Here is a 26512-nt window from a genome sequence, read left to right on the forward strand (position 1 = left end):
TGATGGGGAGTCCGGGTCGCCTTTGCCTATCAGTACCAGTTGCTGGGTTTTCCAGATTTTGGGGAATTTCCCTTGCACTAAGCATGCGTTGTATGTGTCGAGGAGTAGTTCTGGGCGGTTAGTAGCTATTTCCTTCATCACTTCTGTTGATATGCCGTCTGGACCTGGCGTCTTTCTGGGCTTTAGTTTTACTGCAGCTGCATCGAGTTCTTCCTTTGTGAAAAGTGGGATATCTGTGTTTTCTATAGGCATTTCCCGTTCTGCTTGGTGGTTGTGTGTGGGGAAGAGCGATCTTACAATGGAAGTAGTTTTGAATTCATCCATCAGTGGAGTAGGGTTTTTTGGATTCAACTTTTCCATAACAAGTTTATATCCCGTGCCCCAAGGGTTTGAGTTGATATCCTCCCGAAGGGCTTCCCACATTCATATTTTGCTATCAAAGATTTTTCCTGTAGGTTTTTTTCGCCTCTTTGTACAGGCTTCTCTCGTGTTCGGCTGCGTTTCTGCGCCTTGCCCTTGTGTATCGCCTTCGGCATTTGAGACACTCCCGTCTTGCTCTTGCAATGTCTTCATTCCACCAGTGCACTAGGTTTTTTCTTTCTCGATTTGGTTGTACTTTAGACATGACCTTGTTGCAGCTCTTCCTGATAGCATCTATCAAAAACTCCGCTTTACTGGATGCAGTTTTCGTTATTGGTGCCATGTTCATCCTTCTGTCTAGCTCTGATAAAAGGGTGTTTTTGCTCAGTTTGTCGGCATTCCAAGTACGTGTTGAAGTGTTCTGTCGTCTGGCTTGTACATCTCTTACGGCTTCCGTCATGACGTTATACGAAATGTATTGGTGGTCACTTCCTGTATATGTTTCGAGGACTGTCCAGTCCATTACTTTTGGCAGTGTTCTTTCTGCAGTAAGAGTAACGTCTGGGATGGTGCCCTCACAGCCGGGCCTTCTGAAGGTTGGAGTATTTCCCTTGTTTGCTGCAATCTGGCCATCATTTGAACTATCCTTCTACCTCGTGCGTCTGTGGTTTGCATTCCCCATTCTACAGCTCTGGCGTTTAAATCTCCTGCCAATATGACATGCCCTCTCGTTGTGCGAACAAAATCCTCAATATCGTTCATTTTTCTTTCGAATTCTTCGATGTTATCACTTGGAGTGAGGTAGCAGCAGATGATGGTAAGATCACTAATATTTATCCAGACAAAGCAGTTTCCTTTTCCTCGTTTGTTCGTCACCGGTATGTTTGTATTTGGGATCCAGATTGCTGCTGTGGCGCTGTCGTCTTCAAGCCATAAACCGTTCTTTTTCTTGTATTGTTCACTTATAATAGCGATGTCGACAGCTTCTTTTACGATTTGTTGCCACTCTGCCACTTTCCCTCTATGCATGTTTAGTTGGAGTATTTTCATGTTCGCGCCTGTTCTTGTTTGTCAGCTTTGCATTTTCTTGATCCTGGCAAGTGATCTGTCGAAGGTTTTCCTTGCTCCGAACAAATACAGCACTTTGGTGGGTTTTTACATTGTTTAAGGATGTGCCCTTCTTCACCGCACTGGATGCATATATAATAATAATAATAATAATAATAATAATAATAATAATAATAATAATAATAATAATAATAATAATAATAATAACAATAATAATAATAATAACAATAATAATAATAAAAATAATAATAATAATAATAATAACAACAACAACAACAACAACAACAACAACAATAATAATAATAATAATAATAATAATAATAATAATAATAATAATAATAATAATAATAATGACTAACCGTCTAATCACAGAACCCATGTTCAAGAAGATAACACAGAAACTTCATAATTGGAAACAACCAGGACCCGACAAAATACCCAATTTCTACTACAAATACCTCACCACACTACATCCAATAATAATTAACATATCTAATAATATGCTAACACAGCCAGAAACTATACCACCTAGTATGAGCTCTGGTATCACATACTTGAAACCCAAAACGAATACCCCAGAATCTCCGGCCCAATATCGACCTATAACATGCCTAAATACGGCATATAAAATATTTACGGCATGTATAAGTCAACGAATCTCCGAATACTGCGAATCACAAAACATTATTGCCGAAGAACAAAAAGGATGTAGGCAAGGAACAAAAGGATGTAAAGACCAACTCATCATAGACAGCACAATCACAAAACAAGCAATAAAGAATCGGAAAAACATGTACGCTGCCTTCATAGACTACCAGAAGGCTTTCGATTCTGTACCCCACTCCTGGATAATCGAAGTTCTAACCATTTACAAAATTAATCCAGTCTTAATAAAGTGCATAGAACAACTAATGACGCACTGGAAAACCACCCTCCATATTGGAAATCGAAAGAACAGCGTCACATCACAACCAATCAAAATATCAAGGGGCATATACCAGGGTGATTCACTAAGCCCATTACTATTCTGTATATCCCTTAACCCACTCTCCACACTTCTAAAAAAAAGTCAATACGGATACAAACTCAAAACATCCGATAATTTCAGGATCTCCCATTGTTTCTACATGGACGACCTAAAACTATACGCAGGGACCAAACCCAACCTAAGCCAACTACTCAAAATAGTCGAACTATTCTCAAATGACATTAAAATGACATTTGGAATCGACAAATGTAAAACACAAAACATCACCAAGGGCAAATACAATCCAGGAGAAGTCTTCAACACGTCCACAGCAGAACAAATAACCCCACTATTAAAAGGGGAGCATTACAAATACCTGGGTATTCGGCAGAACATAACAATAGACGACACCGCTCACAAAACAAAAATGAAACAAGAATTCACATGTCGAGTCCAAAATATCTGCAAAACCGAACTAAATGAGAAAAATCTGATCAAAGCAATAAACACATATTCAATACCCCTTCTTACATACACATTTGGCACAATAGCATGGTCACCCACAGACCTCACCGACCTGGACAGAATAGTCAGAAGAATCCTAACAAAGCAAAACCAACACCACCCTAAATCATGCATGGAAAGACTGTACATCCCAAGAAAACAGGGAGGGAGAGGACTTTTGAACATCCAAAGTTTGCATGACAAGCAAATAAATACACTAATAGAATATTTCAACGTAAGAGCAACAACATCTACACTCTACAACGCCATTGTAAGCTCAGACGACAATCTTACTCCACTAAACCTTAAAAACAATATTCAAAGAATCCCAGAAACCACACGATCACTATTACAAAAATGGATATCCAAACCACTACATGGGAAATATGCAAATCAAATACACCAACCATATGTGGACATGGAAAATACAACAAACTGGCTCAAGTACAGCAATATATACGCTGAAACAGAAGGTTTCATGATGGCAATACAAGATGGTGTAATACAAACAAAGAATTACAGAAAATACATCATGCATGACAACACGATCACACAGACGACAAATGTTGAAGATGCGGAGGAGCCCCAGAAACCATATCACATTTGTTAAATAGTTGCACCGTACTAACCCATAATCACTATACAACAAGGCACAACAACATAGGGAAAATAATACACATAAACATACTCAAATCGCTAAAAGTTATCGAAACTACACCATATTATTACAAATACTACCTACAGCCCGTAATAGAAACAAATGATTTTACAATATATTGGGATAGATCAATTCTAGTAAACAATTCACCCGACATAACAATACCAAATAGACCGGATATGATAATTGTAGACAAAAGAAACCATAATGCCAAAATAATAGACTTTGCTGTACCTCTAGATTCCAATATAATTGAAACAATTAACACAAAAAAAAATCAAAATACCAACCATTATCACAAAACTTGAAGAATACACTATCATTGCAGAAAATAGACATTCTTCCAATAGTCATAAGCTCTCTAGGAACAATTCCTAAGGAAACCACCAAAAACATAGAGCAACTAAACCTAAGCAGCAAAATTCTGACAGAAATGCAGAAATCTGTAATAATTAAAGCAAGGTCTATAATTCGAGAAACTATAGGATGAATAAGTATAATAATAAAGGATATATAATATCCCAACAGAGCGCAACCCTTGGTCAAAGACCCGGTGCGTAAATTCCAGCAACTGCTGTGAATGTAATAACTCTGAATATAATATTAATATTAATAATAATAATAATAGTAATAATAATAATAACAACAATAATAATAATAATAATAATAATAATAATAATAATAATAATAATAATAATAATAACAATAATAATAATAATAATAATAATAGTTATAATAATAATAATAATAATAATAATAACAATAACAATAATAATAATAATAATAATAATAATAATAATAATAATAATAATAATAATAATAATAATAATAATAATAATAATAATAATAATAATAATAATAATAATAATAATAATAATAATAATAATAATAATAATAATAATAATAATAATAATAATAATAATAATAATAATAATAATAATAATAATAATAATAATAATAATAATAATAATAATAATAATAATAATAATAATAATAATAATAATAATAATAGTTCACTTATAATAGCGATGTCCACAGATTCTTCTTTTACGATTTGTTGCAGAAGAGCATCTGCCACTTTCCCTCTATGCATGTTTAGTTGGAGTATTTTCACGTTCGCGCCTGTTCTTGTTTGTCAGCTTTGCATTTTCTTGATCCTGGCAAGTGATCTGTCGAAGGTTTTCCTAGCTCCGAACAAATACAACACTTTGGTGGGTTGTTACACTGTTTAAGGATGTGCCCTTCTTCACCGCACTGGATGCATATATAATAATAATAATAATAATAATAATAATAATAATAATAATAATAATAATAATAATAATAATAATAATAATAATAATAATAATAATAATAATAATAATAATAATAATAATAATAATAATAATAATAATAATAATAATAATAATAATAATAATAATAATAATAATAATAACAATAATAATAAATAATAACAATAATAATAATAATAATAATAATAATAATAATAAAAATAATAATAATAATAATAATAATAATAATAATAATAATAATAATAATAATAATAATAATAATAATAATAATAGTGTATGGTCTAGGACTATACTTATTGCGAGCATTGTAGCGTTGTTTTGATGAATTTTTGGCTAGCGGTCCGCAGTATTTACATTTGTACATATATACACACATACATATAACCCGCGGTCGCTAGCTATTAACATATTGCTCTCTTTTCCAACAAATCCTGGAAGTTGTCTACTTTAAAAGCAGTACCAAGAGCAGCATCAGCTCAGTTCGTCAGTGATCTTTTAAAGCGTTCGACCGTGCATCTCCTCGCTCAAGTTACATACATACTTCCAAGTTAAAAATTTGAAACATAAACACTTTGTTAAAAACTAAGAAGAAATAGTTACATACAAAAAAACAAACAAGTTACATTTTGTTATATTAACAAACACAAAGTTAAACATTGAAGTTAAAATATACACAAAACAATAAATACAATTAAATAAATAATTAGAAATTTGCTACTTAAACCTAAAATTGCACTGTGTAAAATTTGCCTAAAATTAACTAAAACTTACATCTACTTAAAATACCCTAAAACTTGTGAATTTAAACTTACCTTACATTGTGCTAGTTAAAAACCTAAATTGCTTTACAAAGCCTAGCTAAAATCAACACACATTGTACATACACACTCACACATAACATCCATTGAATTACCACACTAAATAAAACTAAACACTTGAAAGTTGAAAACATAAAATACTTGCTTATTATTTACAAATAAAAAAGGCAAAAGGTTTGTAAACATTTGGTCCTTCGAGCCGGATAGTGTTTTTTTATAAATAATTTAAAAAATAGCGAAAGTGTTTTGTGAGATAAAAAACTACAAAATAAAAAAATTATAATTAGTGAAATAAATTAAATTCATTAAAAAAGTGAACTTGAACGGGTGGTTCATTACAGTAAACGTATACCAATTGAACAGTTAAATAAAAGAAACGATAACAAACAGAACGAAATATGCAGTGACACTAAATAAATTAAAAAAGTGGAAAAAATACAAATAATAAAAACAGAAAAGTGCTACAAAAATACAAAAAGCAACAAAAAACATATATTGAATAAAAAAAGAGAAATCAGTGAGTGTAAAGAACAAAAGAAAATACAAAATTTCCAGTGAGAGTGCCGGCAAAAATAAAAACACAACAACAAGTGGTTGAACATAGAACAGTGAAAAGTGCATTTAGAAACAACAACAACAAAAAGTGTGTGAAAGACAGACACAAAAACGCTGCACATACGGGTAATATATGCCAAAAGTTGATCAAAACTCAACATATAAAAATCGCGTTTTTAAAAACAAACTATTGGTAAACAGCCACCTGACCCTTTACCCCTTTCGCTATGACCATCCGCAACTATCTGCGGTTAACCAATTCAAAGCAGCAGCCGATTGAACTCAGCTATAATGAAAGCAAAAAAGCACATGTTCAAATATTATAAAATGAAGTGAAAATTGAAATATAAATATTTTCGCGAAAATTTATAATTTTCAAGGTTTTTTGTTTTTGTATATTCTCCGTACAAGATAAGCTTATAAAAGTTCTAAATTGTTTGTGCAGCTTCACTCTTTAATAATGGTGGTACGTCTCTTCCTTCATGCATATTTTTTATGATAATTTTTAAGAAAACTCAAATTTCAAAATTGAAAAAGTGCATGATGCGAACGTTTGCGGACCATAATTACTTTTGGTGATTTATGCACTGAAGTCTCCAACATTAGATCCAATCATAATATATTGCGCATATTTGCGCCATTCTGAAAAAATCTCATTTTTATCAACAAAAACCATTGAAATATTTAAATATGGAAGTATTTAAGAAAAACATTTACAAAATAGAAATATATTTTGGTTCCAGCGTTCGCCAAATCTACTTATTTTATTTGTACTCATGTGTATTAGAGGTCATAAAAATCGCCAAAGATACTTGTTTTTGCATATTCACTATTAGTTTATTGAGATACATCCCATCATTCATAGATATCTTTTATGATAACTCAAATTTCAATGGTGAAATACTACATGATGCGAACGTTTGCGGACCATAGTTACTTTTGATGTTTTATGCAAGATTCTGCAGATTATGCTGATTCAAAGATAATACGCTACGCACAGTTGCGCCAATCTGAAATAATCCTATTTTTCTCCACTGCAATCATGAAAACCTTTAAATTTGTTTCGGGAGTTAAATTGGAATAATTTATGTAAAGCAATTTTAAAAAAATTACAAAAATATTTTGGCAACGTTTGCCAACACTAATTTTTGGTCTGTGTTATAAGCGGGTCTCTTATATATCAGAATGTATCATAACTTTTGATATAAATTTGCGCCATTCCTAAAAATCACGTTTTTTCTGAAGTAAAATTGGAATAATTTATGTAAAATAATATAAAAAAATATTTTAGTAACGTTTGCCAACACTAATTTTTGGTCTACCTTATTAGCGGGGCTCTTATTTATCAGAATGACTCATAATTTTTGATATAAATTTGCGCCATTCCGAAAAATCACGTTTTTTTCTCATATAAAAGTGGAGTAATTTAGAAATAATAATAGAAATAAAAAATCGAATGGATATATAACTATATAAATCTTGAACCAAAATTGACACACTGTTTTCTGGTCTCGTTCTGGATGCATGTACCGATTTTTAGCTTGATCGGATATATATTGCGCTTTTAGTGCATTATTTACCTCATATCCGATGCTAATATATAAATGGGAGCTATATCTAAATCTGGACCGATTTTCATTGTTTTCTACAAAAATAGTCCTTGGACCAAAGATATGATTTGTGCAAAATATTATATCAATCGGATTATAAATGAGGGTTTTAGGAGTTTTAATCAACTTTTAACATACATTACTCCTATGTGCGCTGATTTGAAAACGACAAAAAAATATAATTACAGTGGCTCAAAGAGGTTTTTATGAAATAATTTTTATTATTTTGAAAATTTTTTATTGCAAAAAATTAATAAAAGCCACAAAAACAACAAATACAGTGGAACCAATAAAAAGTGTTATTGTTGGAAAAATAAATAAATACAACAACTACAATATACAAAAGGTGAAATACAACAACAAAACAGTGTAAAATTAAAAATACAATTTAAACAAAATATACACGGTACGGGCGAAGTAAAAAAAAATCACAAATCAACAACAAAAGCCTAAAAACAGAAGGAAGAAGAAGACATCTCTGGACACTACAGGTGTAAACAGACACAGACATACACTCCCAACTATACACAAAGAGTGCAAAGTGAGTACAAATTGTTTTTTTTTTCTTGCTTTGAAAGCGTGGAATCGAGAAGGATACAGGGTGCGGCGAAATTTGACACCGACACTGTACCTTTATATGATGAAAGCGCTATTTTTACATACAATTTGACACCAATTGACACGTTTGACCCAAATTCAACCTATTTTTGGGGATTAAGGACTGATGTTGACCCTTTTCTTGCTCGTGGGAATACACAAATACGTCCACACTTTTACACATACATAAACGACTCTCGATTTCTGTCCTTGAATATTTGGAAAATTTGGCAATTTCTTCCAAAAATTGGGAAATTACTAGTGTGTTTTCAAAGGGACATAGTTTTACTGGAAAAATTGGAACATTGGGAAAGAAATGTACTCTTGTGAAATTCTCTTTGTCTGTCCGTTTACAGTGGGACCTTTGTAAAATTGACCCGCCATAATAAAAGTTTTTACATAAAACATGAAAACATATTGAGAAAAAATACTTGCATATTCTCATATACACGATATAAATCAATTCTCTTTGAAATTATTGGTTTTTTGAAATTGCTGCTTGTTATTTGGAATCCTGCACAAAAAGCGTTTATTTTTGCAATTTTGGCGCATATTTGTGGCGTCATAATTGTGACACAACAATTTACATGAACTTAGCAGACATTTTGGAGAATATTTTACATAACAACTACAATACATGCATACATAGCGTTTATTTGCAAACTTTGGCGCAACTTTTTGGCGTCATAGTTTAACAACCATAACCTTGCAATTTTTACATATATTTTTGTGGGAATTTTTTGGAAAAAACTCGCCGCTTATCAAAGACACATACATAACCTTACAAAAATATTTTACATAGAGACACAGACACATTTGAACATTGCTAAACATTTGTAAATAATCGCCATATTAGCATCCCAATACATCAATTTTGGGAATATTTGGAAAAATTTGGCGGTTTTTTTTTTGAGAATTTTTGGAACAATTTGGCGAAAATAAAACACGGATCAAGGAAGTAGACGCGTTTGGTGGACAAGCGCTGAAATACTTTGAGGTTAACTAACCTTAAAAATATAGTTAAACATTTTTCTATACATGTCTTTGAAAACACTTAACCCAAATTTACACAACTTTATGAAAATTTCTGAACTTATACAAAATCTTTGAAAATTTTTGAACACTTTTTGAATTCTTGCTGGTGGAAGTTTTTGTTCTTGATACAAAATATTTTCATCTTTCTTGAATTCTTTTGCTGAAACATTTTACATTTGACCCAAGTCATTCTCTTTGCTGGAAATAATTGGAGTTTTTATACTTGTTTGCTAAAAAGTTGCTGCTGACCCAAAAATCTGTTCACGACTGCAACATTTTGCTGGGATTCTTAAAATTTTCTGATTTGATTATTGTCTGGTTTCGACTCTACATTATACTGTTTTTTGAGCTTTAACAAATAATAAAATCTTCCTAACAAAGGAATTAAGTGATTTTATTGTACTTTGGCACACGACTGTTTGAAAATTAGAATTTCTTCTGTGCAACCCAACACACCTTTTCTAGTCGAATATTTTTTGGATTGGAATTTCTCTTTTTATGTTTCTTTTTGCTATCGCTTCTTGAATTTGCATAATATCTTTTGTGTAGAAGCATTTTTATAAGATTTCTTACGCAACTAAATAATTATCAGCGGTTTTATTATCCAACTTTATGACTCATTTCCTGGCTTTTCGTTTGAAAATATTTTTTATCAAATACTTTAATTTGCTGTCGACTCCTCGGCTCTCCACAAAATTAGATCCTTTTGTCGTCAAGTCAATTTATTTGGGAAGTAACAACAAAGATTTTGCAAAGACAAAATTCTTGATTTGGTTTAAAGATCCAATAAAAATAATACTTTGTCCTCGTAAAGGGCAACTTTGTCAAACCTTTGTAAAACAAAAATTTGTTCTAAAGTCTGACCCTCGTTACAATAAGGATGGATAAAGCTAAGTGCACAAAATTTGCAAACTGCGTTAATGACTTGCAGGATTACGTTTCAATTTTAAGCATTGCTAACACTGATGACGACATACATACCCTGGAGGCATCACGAGTGGAACTTAACTCTTTTTACGACCAAGTAAAGAAAGCTTATGTGGAATGCCGCGATTATGAGCCAGAAGAGGGACAAAAACCAATCGATAAAAACAAGCTGAGGACACATTATTTAGAGGCTATTGATATTTATAAAAAGGCGATTGATGCTGTAAATGGACAAATTCAGACGCTCAAGCAGAAGGAATCAGAGGAGAAAATAAAACGAGAGACCCTGTTGGCACAGAAGCAAATCGATTCAACACCAATTTCAAGATTACCAGCATGTGACACAGACGTTTTTAAGGGAGGTTATAATTCTTGGCCGAGTTTCCGTGATTTATTTACAGCAATCTACATTAGAGGCTCAAAGTTTAGTAATGTGGAGAAATATTTTCATTTGACCCAGAAGACTTCTGGTGAAGCAAGAGAATTAATAAGCCATGTTCCTCTTACAAATGACGGTTTTGAGCTAGTTTGGAAGATGTTAACTGACAGATATGAAAATAAGAGGATGCAGGTGAACGAGCAACTGAAAATTTTATTCAATTTACCAAACGTTACTTCAGACTCAAGTCACAGCATTCAAAAGTTACAGCGAACAGTGAATAGCTGCATTCAAACTCTGGAAACTCTAAAGGTCGAAGTTTCAGGATGGGACCCAATATTGACATATATTTGTTCCAGCAAACTTCCAAGAACATTTTTAGAAGAATTCGAAAATACCCTTGAAGATTGTAAGACTCTACCAACGTGGAACGATTTCAATAACTTTTTGACTCACAAATTCAAAACTTTGGAATCTGTCGGAAACATAAGGCCAAGTTTTTCAAAGCAAAACCAATTAACTCCATACAGACAGGATAATTCGAAGAAAATGAAGTTCGCAAGCAGCTTTCAAACTAATATAAATCAGAAGGATCAGAGTTCAACGGGTAAATTAAATGCAAATGCTCCTCAGCAACCCAAGACACAATATCAAAATTCGTGTCAAATTTGCAAAGCCAATCATTTTGTACGAGATTGCCCACAGTTTCTGGCTAAAAACGCGAATGACCGGATTCATGTTGTGAAAATCTCACATCTTTGCTATAATTGCTTATCTGCTAATCACGGCGTGAAAGAATGCAAAAGCCGCTTTGGATGCAGAACTTGTAATTTGAAACACCATACTTTGTTACACAAGGGAAAGGAGACCCTATCTGCAATACAAACTACAGTTCAAGGGGAAGCACGACCTAGTACCAGTGCTGCTGCTCTCACTACACTTATACAGTCCACAACAAATCAAGAACCAGAAAATATTACAACCTTGACTCTCCAGGATGGTGGAAATAGAGATCAACATCCCGGAGAAACTTTACTTTTCACAGCCATAGTGCAAATATAGGCAAATGGTCATGTTTATGACGCACGTGCGATAATCGACTCTGGATCACAATCCACGTTCATTACAGAGAAGTTAAAAAATCGTTTAAGTTTGCCATCTAAACGAAATCTTGTTCATGTTACTGGAATAAACCAACTCATTTCGGAAACTTCTGCTAAAGCATGCGTTTTTAAACTACGATCTAGACTTGACCCAAATTGTAAATTGGAAGTTTGGGCGCCTGTTTTGAAATCTTTGCCTTCGAATTTACCACCATATACCTTAGAAAAAACACAAATGCGCGATGCTACGAACTTGGAGTTAGCAGACCCGAAATTTTACGACAGCCAACCAGTGGATCTCCTAATAGGGATGGACATAGGACTCCTTTATATTTACAATTGGAGCACCTATGAAGTCAATTGGATCCCTTTTGGCCCAAAAAACAGTTTTTGGATGGATAATTGGCGGACCCTTGAAGGATGAATCTCAAAAGAAGAGACAAATATCACTTTGCAATACCATATCAATTGAGAAAATTTTAACGTTTTTGGGAGGTGGAGGAGACCCCAAGTTTTGAGATCAGATGAAGATGCATTTTGTGAGCAAAACTTCTTGGATACTACTAAAAGAAATAAGGAAGGGCGTTACATAGTGACCCTCCCCTTTAAAAAATGCGAAGAACTTGGAGACTCAAGAAATATTGCTCTAGCTCAATTTTATCGGATGGAAAGAAAGCTCATGAAGACCCCAGAAATTAAGGAATTATATGATAGCACAATTCTTGAATATCTTGAGCTGGGACACATGAGAAAAGTTTCTCCAAATGATATCGCCAAGACTCCAAACTACTATCTACCGCACCATGCAGTAATTAGACCCGAAAAGATTACTTCAAAATTGCGAGTTGTTTTCAATGCATCATGTCCCACTTCAAATAAAAGAAGTCTGAATGATAACTTGTATGCTGGTCCAGTTTTACAGCAAGACATCGTATTGCAAGTATTGAAGTGGAGATTTTTCCGATACGTTTATAATGCCGACGTTACCAAGATGTACCGGCAGATATTATTGGATCCTACTCAAACAAAATTTCAAAGAATATTATTCAGGAAATCTCCGTCTGATCCCATAGAGGATTACGAATTACAAACGGTTACCTTTGGCGTAAACTGCGCACCCTTCTTGGCACTTAGAACACTTATACAATTAGCTGAAGATACAAAAGACACATACCCAATTGCCTCGAAAGTTATTTTGGAAAACGTATACGTTGACGACGTTCTAGCAGGAGGTCATTCAATAGAAGATACTATTAAATCTCGCAAAGAGTTAACGGCTGCCATGGAATCGGCTGGTTTTGAGCTTATGAAATGTACAGCTAACGACCCAAAAATAATAAAGGATCTAGCCAAAGAACAACTAAATCCAGTTAATTCACTCGATATTTCCGATGATGCCTCCACAAAGACGCTTGGAATAAAATGGAATATTTCTGGTGATTATTTCTCGTTCACACAGCCCACAATGGAGATTAAAACATCTTACACAAAAAGAGAAGTCCTATCGACAATTGCCAAACTGTTCGACCCTTGTGGGTGGCTTGCTCCCATTGTAGTTGTCGTGTTTGGGCAAGATTAACTGTTTGGGCAAGATTAACTGGGATGACATATTGAAAGCAATTACTATGATGAACTGGCAGAACTTTGTTAAGAATAGTAGAGACATTGAACACTTAAAGATTCCTCGGTGGATAGATTACTCTCCAGACAACGACGTGGAAATTCACGGATTCTGTGATGCGTCTGAGAGCGCATATGCTGCAGCTTTATACATCAGAAGCCGAGACACAAATAATGAAATAAAAACATCTTTGTTAACTGCTAAGACACGAGTTGCCCCAATTAAGAAAATTTCACTTCCCAGACTCGAACTTTGTGGAGCTGTTCTTTTATCAAAATTGGCATCAACAATATTAAGCAATCTCCAAATTTCAAAGTTTAACGTTCACTTTTGGACAGACTCAACAATTGTCCTTGCATGGCTGAGAAAACCCCCATGTCACTGGTCAACGTTTGTGGGAAACCGTGTATCTGAAATTTTAGAAAATGTTGGAATAGAGAATTGGGCCCACGTTGATTCTAAGGATAACCCAGCGGACATTGCTAGTCGTGGGTGCTCACCCAACGAGCTTAGTAATTACCAACTCTGGTGGACTGGGCCAGATTGGTTAAAATTACCGAAAAATAGTGGGCCATCGAAAGAAATTTGCGAAGTTACACTGGAAGCAAAAACATCGAAAGTGCTGATGCTAAATATGGAAGAAATGACGGAAAAAGACCCCATGAGAAACATATCTTCGTTAACAAGAGTATACAGAGCATATGCGCTAGCACTCAGATTTTGGAAAAACACCCTTGTTTGTAGACAAAACCGTCTAACTTCTGAAGTTGAACTTACTGCTGATGAAATTCAGGCCGGCAAACGTGCCAGTATAATTCGCACCCAACGCACTGTGGGTGAAATCCAAATCTAGCGGGGAAAAATTAATAACTTTTAAACTAGTTAAGATAGACTATTGAAATTTTGATCATATGTTTTTTATGACCGTAGGCCCCATGTTATGGAATATGGTCTATATTGGCCCACATTTTAGTGTAGATCCCATATAGCGGTAAATTTTCTGGCCGAATCAACTGTATTTTGACATTTCGGATTCCCTGAAGTCAAAAAACTTCTCCACAAAAATTGGGGACATAGATCCACGTTTTGGTTTAGCCTCCATATATAGGTATTGTCCGATTTTACCTTTTTTAAGTTTTTAACAACTTTTTCTGACCGACTTAGCTGTATTTTGGCATTTAGGGTAACCAGTGGCCAAAAAAACGTCTCCCAAAAAAGTGGAGGCATAGCTTCACGTTTTGGTATAGGTTCCATGTAATGATATCCAAACTAAACGACTTTTTTACTTCAAAATAAAATGGCGATAAAATGAAGAGTTGCAAATAGTAGCAGTCGGAATTTTCGGAGTAATTACCTCGGAGTATGTATTTTAAGAAAAACAATATTCGGAAGTGATCCCCGGTTATCCCCGGTTAGTTGTACTTTATATAAGATACTTAAAGTCGAAAAGTTTTGTCTAAATAATTAAAGATTATTCTTTTGAATATTTACAACAGTAAATAATTAAGCAATCACTTTCTTTTTAAAGCTGCACATCCAAACTGTTGGAAAAAATTCAATTATGCACTCTTTACTTTAATTTTTCCCACAATTTTTGACGATCAAAACAAATACCAAAAAAGTCGATTTAGCAATCACGAATAAAAACTCCCAATGTATGTACCGCTATAACAGCCAACTACAATAAAATACAAATTTGTTTATTGTTTTCGGGTGCCGCAAAATGTTTAGAACAGGACGCCATTAATTATTTCCATATAACATAAGGCCAGTTTTCGGACTTTTGTTCCGCTAGATTTGAATTTCGCCCACAGTGCAACGGTTCTTTTTCCCAGAAGAGTTTCAAGCATTAGAAAAAAGATCCAGAATTCCTCCAAAGAGTCCTTTGCTATCTTTTAACCCATACATAGATCCAAAGGGTATTATGCGAGCTCATGGGAGATTGGTTCAATCGCCAGCCCTCACCTTCGAAGAAAGGCACCCAATCATTCTTCCTCACAATGCAACATTTACTACGTTACTAGTCGAACACACGCACAAGGTGACTTTACACGGTGGGAACCAATTGATGTTGAGAGTTTTGAGATCCGGTTTTTGCATACCCAGACTTAAATCACTGATCAAAAAGACTATTCGGAATTGCCGAGTCTGCATTCTGTATAAGCGACGAACAGAGAATCAAATTATGGCTTCACTGCCACCAGAAAGAACTTTGCTATCTAGACCCTTTACTAACACGGGCGTAGATTTTGCGGGACCCTTCAGCATACGAAATTTTACGGGAAGAGCATGTCTTATTACAAAGGGATATGTCTGACTTTTCGTATGCTTTGCTACGAAAGCCATACACCTCGAACCAACTAGTGACCTCTCGACTCAGTCATTCCTAGCGGCATTCTCCAGATTTATTAGTAGGCGTGGATGCCCATCTTGTGTATACTCCGACAACGGAACTAATTTTGTTGGAGCAGTCGATGTCCTAAAGAAAGACAGACTCTTGTTCATGAAAGAATTACAAAATAAAGCGATTGTACAAAATTCCCATCAAAATCTCGATTGGATGTTTATTCCACCCGGCGCTTCACACATGGGCTGTTTGTGGGAGGCCGGCGTGAAGTCTTTCAAGACATATTTGCAGAAATGCATACCAAAAATGGTTTTTACCTTCGAAGAATTTTCCACAATTTTGTCAAAAATCGAAGCTTGTCTTAATTCAAGACCCTTAAGTCCAGCTAGTGAGGATCCTAACGATTTGTCGCCTCTGAACCCAGGTCACTTCTTAATCGGTACACCAATTTTAGCCCCTCCCGAACCCGATGTTTCAGACCAAGATGTTAGCATTGTCAATAGGTGGAAGCGTTTGAAAATTATCTCCCAATATTTTTGTAGTAGATGGAAAACTGAATATCTGCATGATCTCCACCGACGTACTAAATGGAAGTATCAACAAGACAATCTTAAGGAGGGTGATTTAATTGTACTTAAAGACGAACGTTCGGCCCCAACTGATTGGAAGTTGGGACGAATTATAAAGACCCACCAGGGAATCGACCAAAACGTAAGAGTGGTAGACATAAAGACTGCTGGTGGTAACATCAGCCGACCCATAACGAAGGTCGTCAAGTTATTTCCGACTAGTTAGTCGGACCGCTTCTTTAATAAAAACATAGTACTCCTTCTTCCCGTTTATTTACAGATGGCTTCATACTTACCAAATCAAGATTGCCGCCTCGAGCAAAGCCCAAGACGATAAGATGAGAAGGATGCACTGAGTCTTGGGGGCGGAGAATGTATGGTCTAGGACCATACTTATTGCGAGCACTGTAGCTTTGTTTTGATGAATTTTTGGCTAGCGGTCCGCAGTATTTACATTTGTACATATATACACACATACATATAACCCGCGGTCGCTAGCTATTAACATATTGCTCTCTTTTCCAACAAATCCTGGAAGTTGTCTACTTTAAAAGCAGTACCAAGAGCAGCATCAGCTCAGTTCGTCAGTGATCTTTTAAAGCGTTCGACCGTGCATCTCCTCGCTCAAGTTACATACATACTTCCATGTTAAAAATTTTAAACATAAACACTTTGTTAAAAACTAAGAAGAAATAGTTACATACAAAAAAAACAAACAAGCTACATTTTGTTATATTAAGAAACACAAAGTTAAACATTGAAGTTAAAATATACACAAAACAATAAATACAATTAAAAAAAAATTAGAATTTTGCTACTTAAACCTAAAATTGCACTGTGTAAAATTTGCCTAAAATTAACTAAAACTTACATCTACTTAAAATACCCTAAAACTTGTGAATTTAAACTTACCTTACATTGTGCTAGTTAAAAACCTAAATTGCTTTACAAAGCCTAGCTAAAATCAACACACATTGTACATACACTCTCACACATAACATCCATTGAATTACCACACTAAATAAAACTAAACACTTGAAATTTGAAAACATAAAATACTTGCTTATTATTTACAAATAAAAAAGGCAAAAGGTTTGTAAACAAATAATAATAATAATAATAATAATAATAATAATAATAATAATAATAATAATAATAATAATAATAAGAATAAGAATAACAATAATAATAATAATAATAATAATAATAATAATAGTAATAATAATAATAATAATAACAATAATAATAATAATAATAATAATAATAATAATAATAATAATAATAACAATAATAATAATAATAATAACAACAATAATAATAACAACAATAATAATAATAATAATAATAATAATAATAATAATAATAATAATAATAATAATAATAATAATAATAATAATAATAATAATAATAATAATAATAATAATAATGAGGATTTTCCTCCTGCTGGGTAGGGGACCACCAATATTAGCCATCAGTCTACCCAACTGTGAGGTTATTTTCGCAGCTTTTGTGGTTGCATAATCAATCTGTTTTGAATATGTTAACTTTGAGTCTAATCGCACGCCCAAATATTTTACGGATTGCTTTATGGGGATGACTATGTCGCTATTTCGGTTGGGATATGTCGCCTGGTAAGAAGTAGCAGTTCCGTTTTTTTGCATAGCTAGTTGAAGACCATGCTCATCCAACCATCTTTTTGTGCGTATCATGGTTTGACGCAGTTTACTTTCAGCCTCGTTTATACTCCTGGCTTTGATTACTGCAGCGATGTCATCTGCGTATCCCACAAGGTAGGTATCGTGTGGCATTTCAATCTTTAGTATTTCATCGTAGGTTGCGTTCCACAAGTCAGGTCCCAGTATGGACCCTTGGGCTGCTCCCGACGTGACTTCCATGCGTTTGATACCTTGTTTGGTATCGTACAATAGAGTTCTATTTCTCAGGTAATCTCTGATAATATTGAGTAAATACTTCGGAAAATTAAATATTTTATCCAGCGTTTCCATTACATCATCCCATCGGAGGCTGTTAAACGCGTTTTTCACATCCAGCGTTGCTAACAGTATAATGGGCCGGGAGAAGTGATTTCCGCGCTGAGCACCTTCTACCGTATCTATCACGTCTTTGAGAGCTCATATCGTGGACTTGCCGGGACGAAAGCCGTACTGTCTTCTCGAGAGACCGCCTGCAGATTAAATGGCTTCATTTAGTCTGGGTTTGATTAACCTCTCAAGTAGCTTTCCAGCTGTGTCGAGCATACAGAGTGGTCGGTACGAAGATGGTTCTGTATATTCGGCTTTTCCTTTACTCAGATACCTTCCATTAAACATCTGTTGTACATTTTTAGTAGCACATTCGGTCGGTTTTTTGCTATAGCTTTGATAGCTTCAGATGGAATGACGTCTGGCCCGGGCGCTCTCTTTGGTTTGAGACTCTGCGCAGCTGCTTGTAGTTCATTTAATGTGAAAAACGGTATGTTTGTGGGAGATTCTGGTTCAGTCGGAACATCTGTGGTGGTATGTCTTGGAAATAACGTGTTTACGATGTTATCCATTACCTCCTCGTCGCATTTGATCAACCTTGTTTTTCGACCCGAGCTGTTGCATGACGATTTTGTAGCCGAGTCCCCATGGATCTCTGTTTATATCCACTCTTAGTTCTTCCCATTTATTCTTCTTGCTTCTCTCGATGGAGTTCTGCAGCTGTTTTTGGCATCTTTGTATGCGTCGTGTTCAGTATGTGCCTCGCCTCTTCGTCTAGCTCTTGTATATTTCCTTCTCATCTTGAGACAATTTCGCCTGGACTCATCGATCGTGGCGTTCCACCAGTAAACTTCTTTTCGGTTTGTACGAGTATTTGCTTTCGGCATAGACTTATTGCAGCATCTGGTGATCATACCCATTACGTTATTCACGGTACGTTTCGCATCTACATCGTCTAGTTCTTGTTCCGCTAGTTTATCTATCTCTGAGATTAGTACAGCTGTGTTGAGTTTCTTACGTTCCATTTTCGGTTTGCTACGTTGGAACACCTGATCTGCTGGTTGGTTTTCATACAGAATAATATATATTGATGGTCGCTTCCTGTGAAAGTTTCCAATACTTTCCATTCATTAATTTTTCCAAGTGATCCGTCTGAGGCAAAGGTTACATCTGGGATTGTGCCTTCGCACCCAGGTCGCCTGAAAGTGGCGGTGCTTCCGATGTTTAGGGTAGTTGCGCCCAGTCGAGCTATCATGTTCACAACCCGTTTACCTCTAGCGTCTGTTGTCGGCATCCCCCATTCGATGGCACGAGAATTGAAATCTCCGGCGATTATAAGGTCTCCATGTTGGGACATTGCAAAATCTTCTATCCGCTCTAGTTTTTCTTGGAATGTGTCAATGTTGTCGCTTGGAGTGAGGTAGCAGCTAATGATTATAAGCTTGTCAATTTGAATCCACGAGAAACCGTTTCCATGGCCGCTCTTTCTTACGTTGTGTCTACCGCATGGGACCCAAATTGCGGCAGTTTTTGATTCATCTTCGATCCATGTCCCGCTTGTGATACCTGCGTACTGTTCGCTGATTATAACAATATCAACGTTCTCTTCGCGTACAATTTGAGACAGAAGCGCATGCGCAACTTTTCCTCGATGCATATTAGCCTGGAGGAACCTCATTGTTTATTTTGTTTGTTTGGTTTACACCTATAACTGCTGGGCATGTGCTTTGTTCGGCTATTTTTGTACTGCGGGCAGATGCAGCAATTCACTGCGTTTGTACATTCCTTTAATATGTGCCCCTTCTGGCCACACCTTAAGCATATTCCCATGCCTTTTCGGTCGGGTCCTTTGCAGTCCCATTGCATATGACCCGATTCGAAACATCTATAGCATCGCTTCACTTCTTGTTTGTATTTTATTTGGGCGTAACCCAACCCAATAAATATACTGCGTTTATCGATGAGTCTGTTTGCATCTGTTACAGATAAAGATACGAAGGCTCTCTTTTGTTCTCGCGCGTTGGGATACTCATCGCTTTATTTATAGCATCCATCACCTCCTTTTCTGTCGTGAGCGCGTGGAGATTTTGAAATTCGACAGTGGCCATCGTCTTCATGTTTTTCACTACGGCTTCTTCCTTTAGTGACCCTACAATTGTCTCGCGAAACTGCTCTTTGTTTCCTCCTTTCCCCATTACAAGGAGTACGGAGCCAGTCTTTGTCTTGCGGACGGATTGGACTGCCACGTCAATGCTTTCTGGGGTCACCTTTTCCCTAAGAGTTCTTAATACATCTGCGTAGTTGTGGCCGTCTCGAGGTTTTATGATGACGGCATCTGGCCTCTCTTTTGGTCTCCTCGCACGCGGCTTCCTCCTTCTGCCTGCAGTTTTCCATTCAGGTGTGTCCTGTGTTTGGGTTCGGTTTGACACTGCATCTATGGGATTTTCTTCTGCTTTCTTTTTGTGTTTTTTCTCCGGGTTGGTTTCGACTGGACTGGGTGCACTTCGCTTCTTTTGATGTGCTTATGATGTTGGAGTATTTAGGCATGTTGCGGGATTTTGTGCTTTAAAGGAATCTCTCTCCTTTTCGGCCTTTTTTCCAATTTCTCCTTTAGTCACCAATGACATCTAATAGCTCAACTAGTTCGTTCACGCCATTTTGAACATCTCTGCTGATGTTGCGTTGTTTGGCAAAAGCTTCTCTCATTTTCCGAAGAACATTGTGGCACTTCCCGAGCGCTTCTTCTTCTGATGTTCTCATCTTAAAAATGAACTCCTGTTTAGGGGAGGTCTTTGAGAGCTCATATCGTGGACTTGCCGGGATGAAAGCCGTACTGTCTTCTCGAGAGACCGCCTGCAGCTTAAATGGCTTCATTTAGTCTGGGTTTGATTAACCTCTCAAGTAGCTTTCCAGCTGTGTCGAGCATACAGAGTGGTCGGTATATTCGGCTTTTCCTTTACTCAGATACCTTCCATTAAACATCTGTTGTACATTTTTAGTAGCACATTCGGTCGGTTTTTTGCTATAGCTTTGATAGCTTCAGATGGAATGACGTCTGGCCCGGGCGCTCTCTTTGGTTTGAGACTCTGCGCAGCTGCTTGTAGTTCATTTAATGTGAAAAACGGTATGTTTGTGGGAGATTCTGGTTCAGTCGGAACATCTGTGGTGGTATGTCTTGGAAATAACGTGTTTACGATGTTATCCATTACCTCCTCGTCCATTTGATCAACCTTGTTTTTCGACCCGAGCTGTTGCATGACGATTTTGTAGCCGAGTCCCCATGGATCTCTGTTTATATCCACTCTTAGTTCTTCCCGTTTATTCTTCTTGCTTCTCTCGATGGAGTTCTGCAGCTGTTTTTGGCATCTTTGTATGCGTCGTGTTCAGTATGTGCCTCGCCTCTTCGTCTAGCTCTTGTATATTTCCTTCTCATCTTGAGACAATTTCACCTGGACTCATCGATCGTGGCGTTCCACCAGTAAACTTCTTTTCGGTTTGTACGAGTATTTGCTTTCGGCATAGACTTATTGCAGCATCTGGTGATCATACCCATTACGTTATTCACGGTACGTTTGGCAACTACATCGTCTAGTTCTTGTTCCGCTAGTTTATCTATCTCTGAGATTAGTACAGCTGTGTTGAGTTTCTTACGTTCCATTTTCGGTTTGCTACGTTGGAACACCTGATCTGCTGGTTGGTTTTCATACAGAATAATATATATTGATGGTCGCTTCCTGTGAAAGTTTCCAATACTTTCCATTCATTAATTTTTCCAAGTGATCCGTCTGAGGCAAAGGTTACATCTGGGATTGTGCCTTCGCACCCAGGTCGCCTGAAAGTGGCGGTGCTTCCGATGTTTAGGGTAGTTGCGCCCAGTCGAGCTATCATGTTCACAACCCGTTTACCTCTAGCGTCTGTTGTCGGCATCCCCCATTCGATGGCACGAGAATTGAAATCTCCGGCGATTATAAGGTCTCCATGTTGGGACATTGCAAAATCTTCTATCCGCTCTAGTTTTTCTTGGAATGTGTCAATGTTGTCGTTTGGAGTGAGGTAGCAGCTAATGATTATAAGCTTGTCAATTTGAATCCACGAGAAACCGTTTCCATGGCCGCTCTTTCTTACGTTTTGTCTACCGCATGGGACCCAAATTGCGGCAGTTTTTGATTCATCTTCGATCCATGTCCCGCTTGTGATACCTGCGTACTGTTCGCTGATTATAACAATATCAACGTTCTCTTCGCGTACAATTTGAGACAGAAGCGCATGCGCAACTTTTCCTCGATGCATATTAGCCTGGAGGAACCTCATTGTTTATTTTGTTGGTTTGGTTTACACCTATAACTGCTGGGCATGTGCTTTGTTCGGCTATTTTTGTACTGCGGGCAGATGCAGCAATTCACTGCGTTTGTACATTCCTTTAATATGTGCCCCTTCTGGCCACACCTTAAGCATATTCCCATGCCTTTTCGGTCGGGTCCTTTGCAGTCCCATTGCATATGACCCGATTCGAAACATCTATAGCATCGCTTCACTTCTTGTTTGTATTTTATTTGGGCGTAACCCAACCCAATAAATATACTGCGTTTATCGATGAGTCTGTTTGCATCTGTTACAGATAAAGATACGAAGGCTCTCTTTTGTTCTCGCGCGTTGGGATACTCATCGCTTTATTTATAGCATCCATCACCTCCTTTTCTGTCGTGAGCGCGTGGAGATTTTGAATTTCGACAGTGGCCATCGTCTTCATGTTTTTCACTACGGCTTCTTCCTTTAGTGACCCTACAATTGTCTCGCGAAACTGCTCTTTGTTTCCTCCTTTCCCCATTACAAGGAGTACGGAGCCAGTCTTTGTCTTGCGGACGGATTGGACTGCCACGTCTATGCTTTCTGGGGTCACCTTTTCCCTAAGAGTTCTTAATACATCTGCGTAGTTGTGGCCGTCTCGAGGTTTTATGATGACGGCATCTGGCCTCTCTTTTGGTCTCCTCGCACGCGGCTTCCTCCTTCTGCCTGCAGTTTTCCATTCAGGTGTGTCCTGTGTTTGGGTTCGGTTTGACACTGCATCTATGGGATTTTCTTCTGCTTTCTTTTTGTGTTTTTTCTCCGGGTTGGTTTCGACTGGACTGGGTGCACTTCGCTTCTTTTGATGTGCTTATGATGTTGGAGTATTTAGGCATGTTGCGGGATTTTGTGCTTTAAAGGAATCTCTCTCCTTTTCGGCCTTTTTTCCAATTTCTCCTTTAGTCACCAATGACATCTAATAGCTCAACTAGTTCGTTCACGCCATTTTGAACATCTCTGCTGATGTTGCGTTGTTTGGCAAAAGCTTCTCTCATTTTCCGAAGAACATTGTGGCACTTCCCGAGCGCTTCTTCTTCTGATGTTCTCATCTTAAAAATGAACTCCTGTTTAGGGGAGGTCTTTGAGAGCTCATATCGTGGACTTGCCGGGATGAAAGCCGTACTGTCTTCTCGAGAGACCGCCTGCAGCTTAAATGGCTTCATTTAGTCTGGGTTTGATTAACCTCTCAAGTAGCTTTCCAGCTGTGTCGAGCATACAGAGTGGTCGGTATATTCGGTTTTTCCTTTACTCAGATACCTTCCATTAAACATCTGTTGTACATTTTTAGTAGCACATTCGGTCGGTTTTTTGCTATAGCTTTGATAGCTTCAGATGGAATGACGTCTGGCCCGGGCGCTCTCTTTGGTTTGAGACTCTGCGCAGCTGCTTGTAGTTCATTTAATGTGAAAAACGGTATGTTTGTGGGAGATTCTGGTTCAGTCGGAACATCTGTGGTGGTATGTCTTGGAAATAACGTGTTTACGATGTTATCCATTACCTCCTCGTCCATTTGATCAACCTTGTTTTTCGACCCGAGCTGTTGCATGACGATTTTGTAGCCGAGTCCCCATGGATCTCTGTTTATATCCACTCTTAGTTCTTCCCGTTTATTCTTCTTGCTTCTCTCGATGGAGTTCTGCAGCTGTTTTTGGCATCTTTGTATGCGTCGTGTTCAGTATGTGCCTCGCCTCTTCGTCTAGCTCTTGTATATTTCCTTCTCATCTTGAGACAATTTCACCTGGACTCATCGATCGTGGCGTTCCACCAGTAAACTTCTTTTCGGTTTGTACGAGTATTTGCTTTCGGCATAGACTTATTGCAGCATCTGGTGATCATACCCATTACGTTATTCACGGTACGTTTGACAACTACATCGTCTAGTTCCTGTTCCGCTAGTTTATCTATCTCTGAGATTAGTACAGCTGTGTTGAGTTTCTTACGTTCCATTTTCGGTTTGCTACGTTGGAACACCTGATCTGCTGGTTGGTTTTCATACAGAATAATATATATTGATGGTCGCTTCCTGTGAAAGTTTCCAATACTTTCCATTCATTAATTTTTCCAAGTGATCCGTCTGAGGCAAAGGTTACATCTGGAATTGTGCCTTCGCACCCAGGTCGCCTGAAAGTGGCGGTGCTTCCGATGTTTAGGGTAGTTGCGCCCAGTCGAGCTATCATGTTCACAACCCGTTTACCTCTAGCGTCTGTTGTCGGCATCCCCCATTCGATGGCACGAGAATTGAAATCTCCGGCGATTATAAGGTCTCCATGTTGGGACATTGCAAAATCTTCTATCCGCTCTAGTTTTTCTTGGAATGTGTCAATGTTGTCGCTTGGAGTGAGGTAGCAGCTAATGATTATAAGCTTGTCAATTTGAATCCACGAGAAACCGTTTCCATGGCCGCTCTTTCTTACGTTGTGTCTACCGCATGGGACCCAAATTGCGGCAGTTTTTGATTCATCTTCGATCCATGTCCCGCTTGTGATACCTGCGTACTGTTCGCTGATTATAACAATATCAACGTTCTCTTCGCGTACAATTTGAGACAGAAGCGCATGCGCAACTTTTCCCCGATGCATATTAGCCTGGAGGAACCTCATTGTTTATTTTGTTGGTTTGGTTTACACCTATAACTGCTGGGCATATGCTTTGTTCGGCTATTTTTGTACTGCGGGCAGATGCAGCAATTCACTGCGTTTGTACATTCCTTTAATATGTGCCCCTTCTGGCCACACCTTAAGCATATTCCCATGCCTTTTCGGTCGGGTCCTTTGCAGTCCCATTGCATATGACCCGATTCGAAACATCTATAGCATCGCTTCACTTCTTGTTTGTATTTTATTTGGGCGTAACCCAACCCAATAAATATACTGCGTTTATCGATGAGTCTGTTTGCATCTGTTACAGATAAAGATACGAAGGCTCTCTTTTGTTCTCGCGCGTTGGGATACTCATCGCTTTATTTATAGCATCCATCACCTCCTTTTCTGTCGTGAGCGCGTGGAGATTTTGAATTTCGACAGTGGCCATCGTCTTCATGTTTTTCACTACGGCTTCTTCCTTTAGTGACCCTACAATTGTCTCGCGAAACTGCTCTTTGTTTCCTCCTTTCCCCATTACAAGGAGTACGGAGCCAGTCTTTGTCTTGCGGACGGATTGGACTGCCACGTCAATGCTTTCTGGGGTCACCTTTTCCCTAAGAGTTCTTAATACATCTGCGTAGTTGTGGCCGTCTCGAGGTTTTATGATGACGGCATCTGGCCTCTCTTTTGGTCTCCTCGCACGCGGCTTCCTCCTTCTGCCTGCAGTTTTCCATTCAGGTGCGTCCTGTGTTTGGGTTCGGTTTGACACTGCATCTATGGGATTTTCTTCTGCTTTCTTTTTGTGTTTTTTCTCCGGGTTGGTTTCGACTGGACTGGGTGCACTTCGCTTCTTTTGATGTGCTTATGATGTTGGAGTATTTAGGCATGTTGCGGGATTTTGTGCTTTAAAGGAATCTCTCTCCTTTTCGGCCTTTTTTCCAATTTCTCCTTTAGTCACCAATGACATCTAATAGCTCAACTAGTTCGTTCACGCCATTTTGAACATCTCTGCTGATGTTGCGTTGTTTGGCAAAAGCTTCTCTCATTTTCCGAAGAACATTGTGGCACTTCCCGAGCGCTTCTTCTTCTGATGTTCTCATCTTAAAAATGAACTCCTGTTTAGGGGAGTTGTAGATCAGTGCTGACCTCTCTTTTCATGATGCACCAGCGGTAGATTGTGGGGTTTCTATCAAC

General features: G+C 37.3%; 1 protein-coding gene across 3 annotated transcripts in view; it reads left to right on the plus strand.

The window, feature by feature from the left end:
• The window catches only part of LOC141387172 (uncharacterized), a 141951-nt gene that overhangs the window by 18109 nt on the left and 97330 nt on the right, over positions 1 to 26512 (plus strand). The window contains exon 3 of one of the 3 annotated variants that reach the window (XM_073956436.1): positions 16691 to 17437. The exons of the other annotated variants lie outside the window; for them this stretch is intronic. Within the exon in view, the coding sequence (XP_073812537.1) occupies positions 16691 to 16766 (76 nt within the window). The 3' untranslated portion in view covers positions 16767 to 17437. Of the gene's footprint in view, positions 1 to 16690; positions 17438 to 26512 lie in introns of those variants that run through there. 3 annotated transcript variants of the gene reach the window in all.

Source organism: Musca autumnalis, unplaced genomic scaffold (genome assembly GCF_047663935.1).
Source record: "Musca autumnalis isolate F117 unplaced genomic scaffold, ASM4766393v1 scaffold_1, whole genome shotgun sequence".
NCBI lineage: Eukaryota > Metazoa > Arthropoda > Insecta > Diptera > Muscidae > Musca > Musca autumnalis.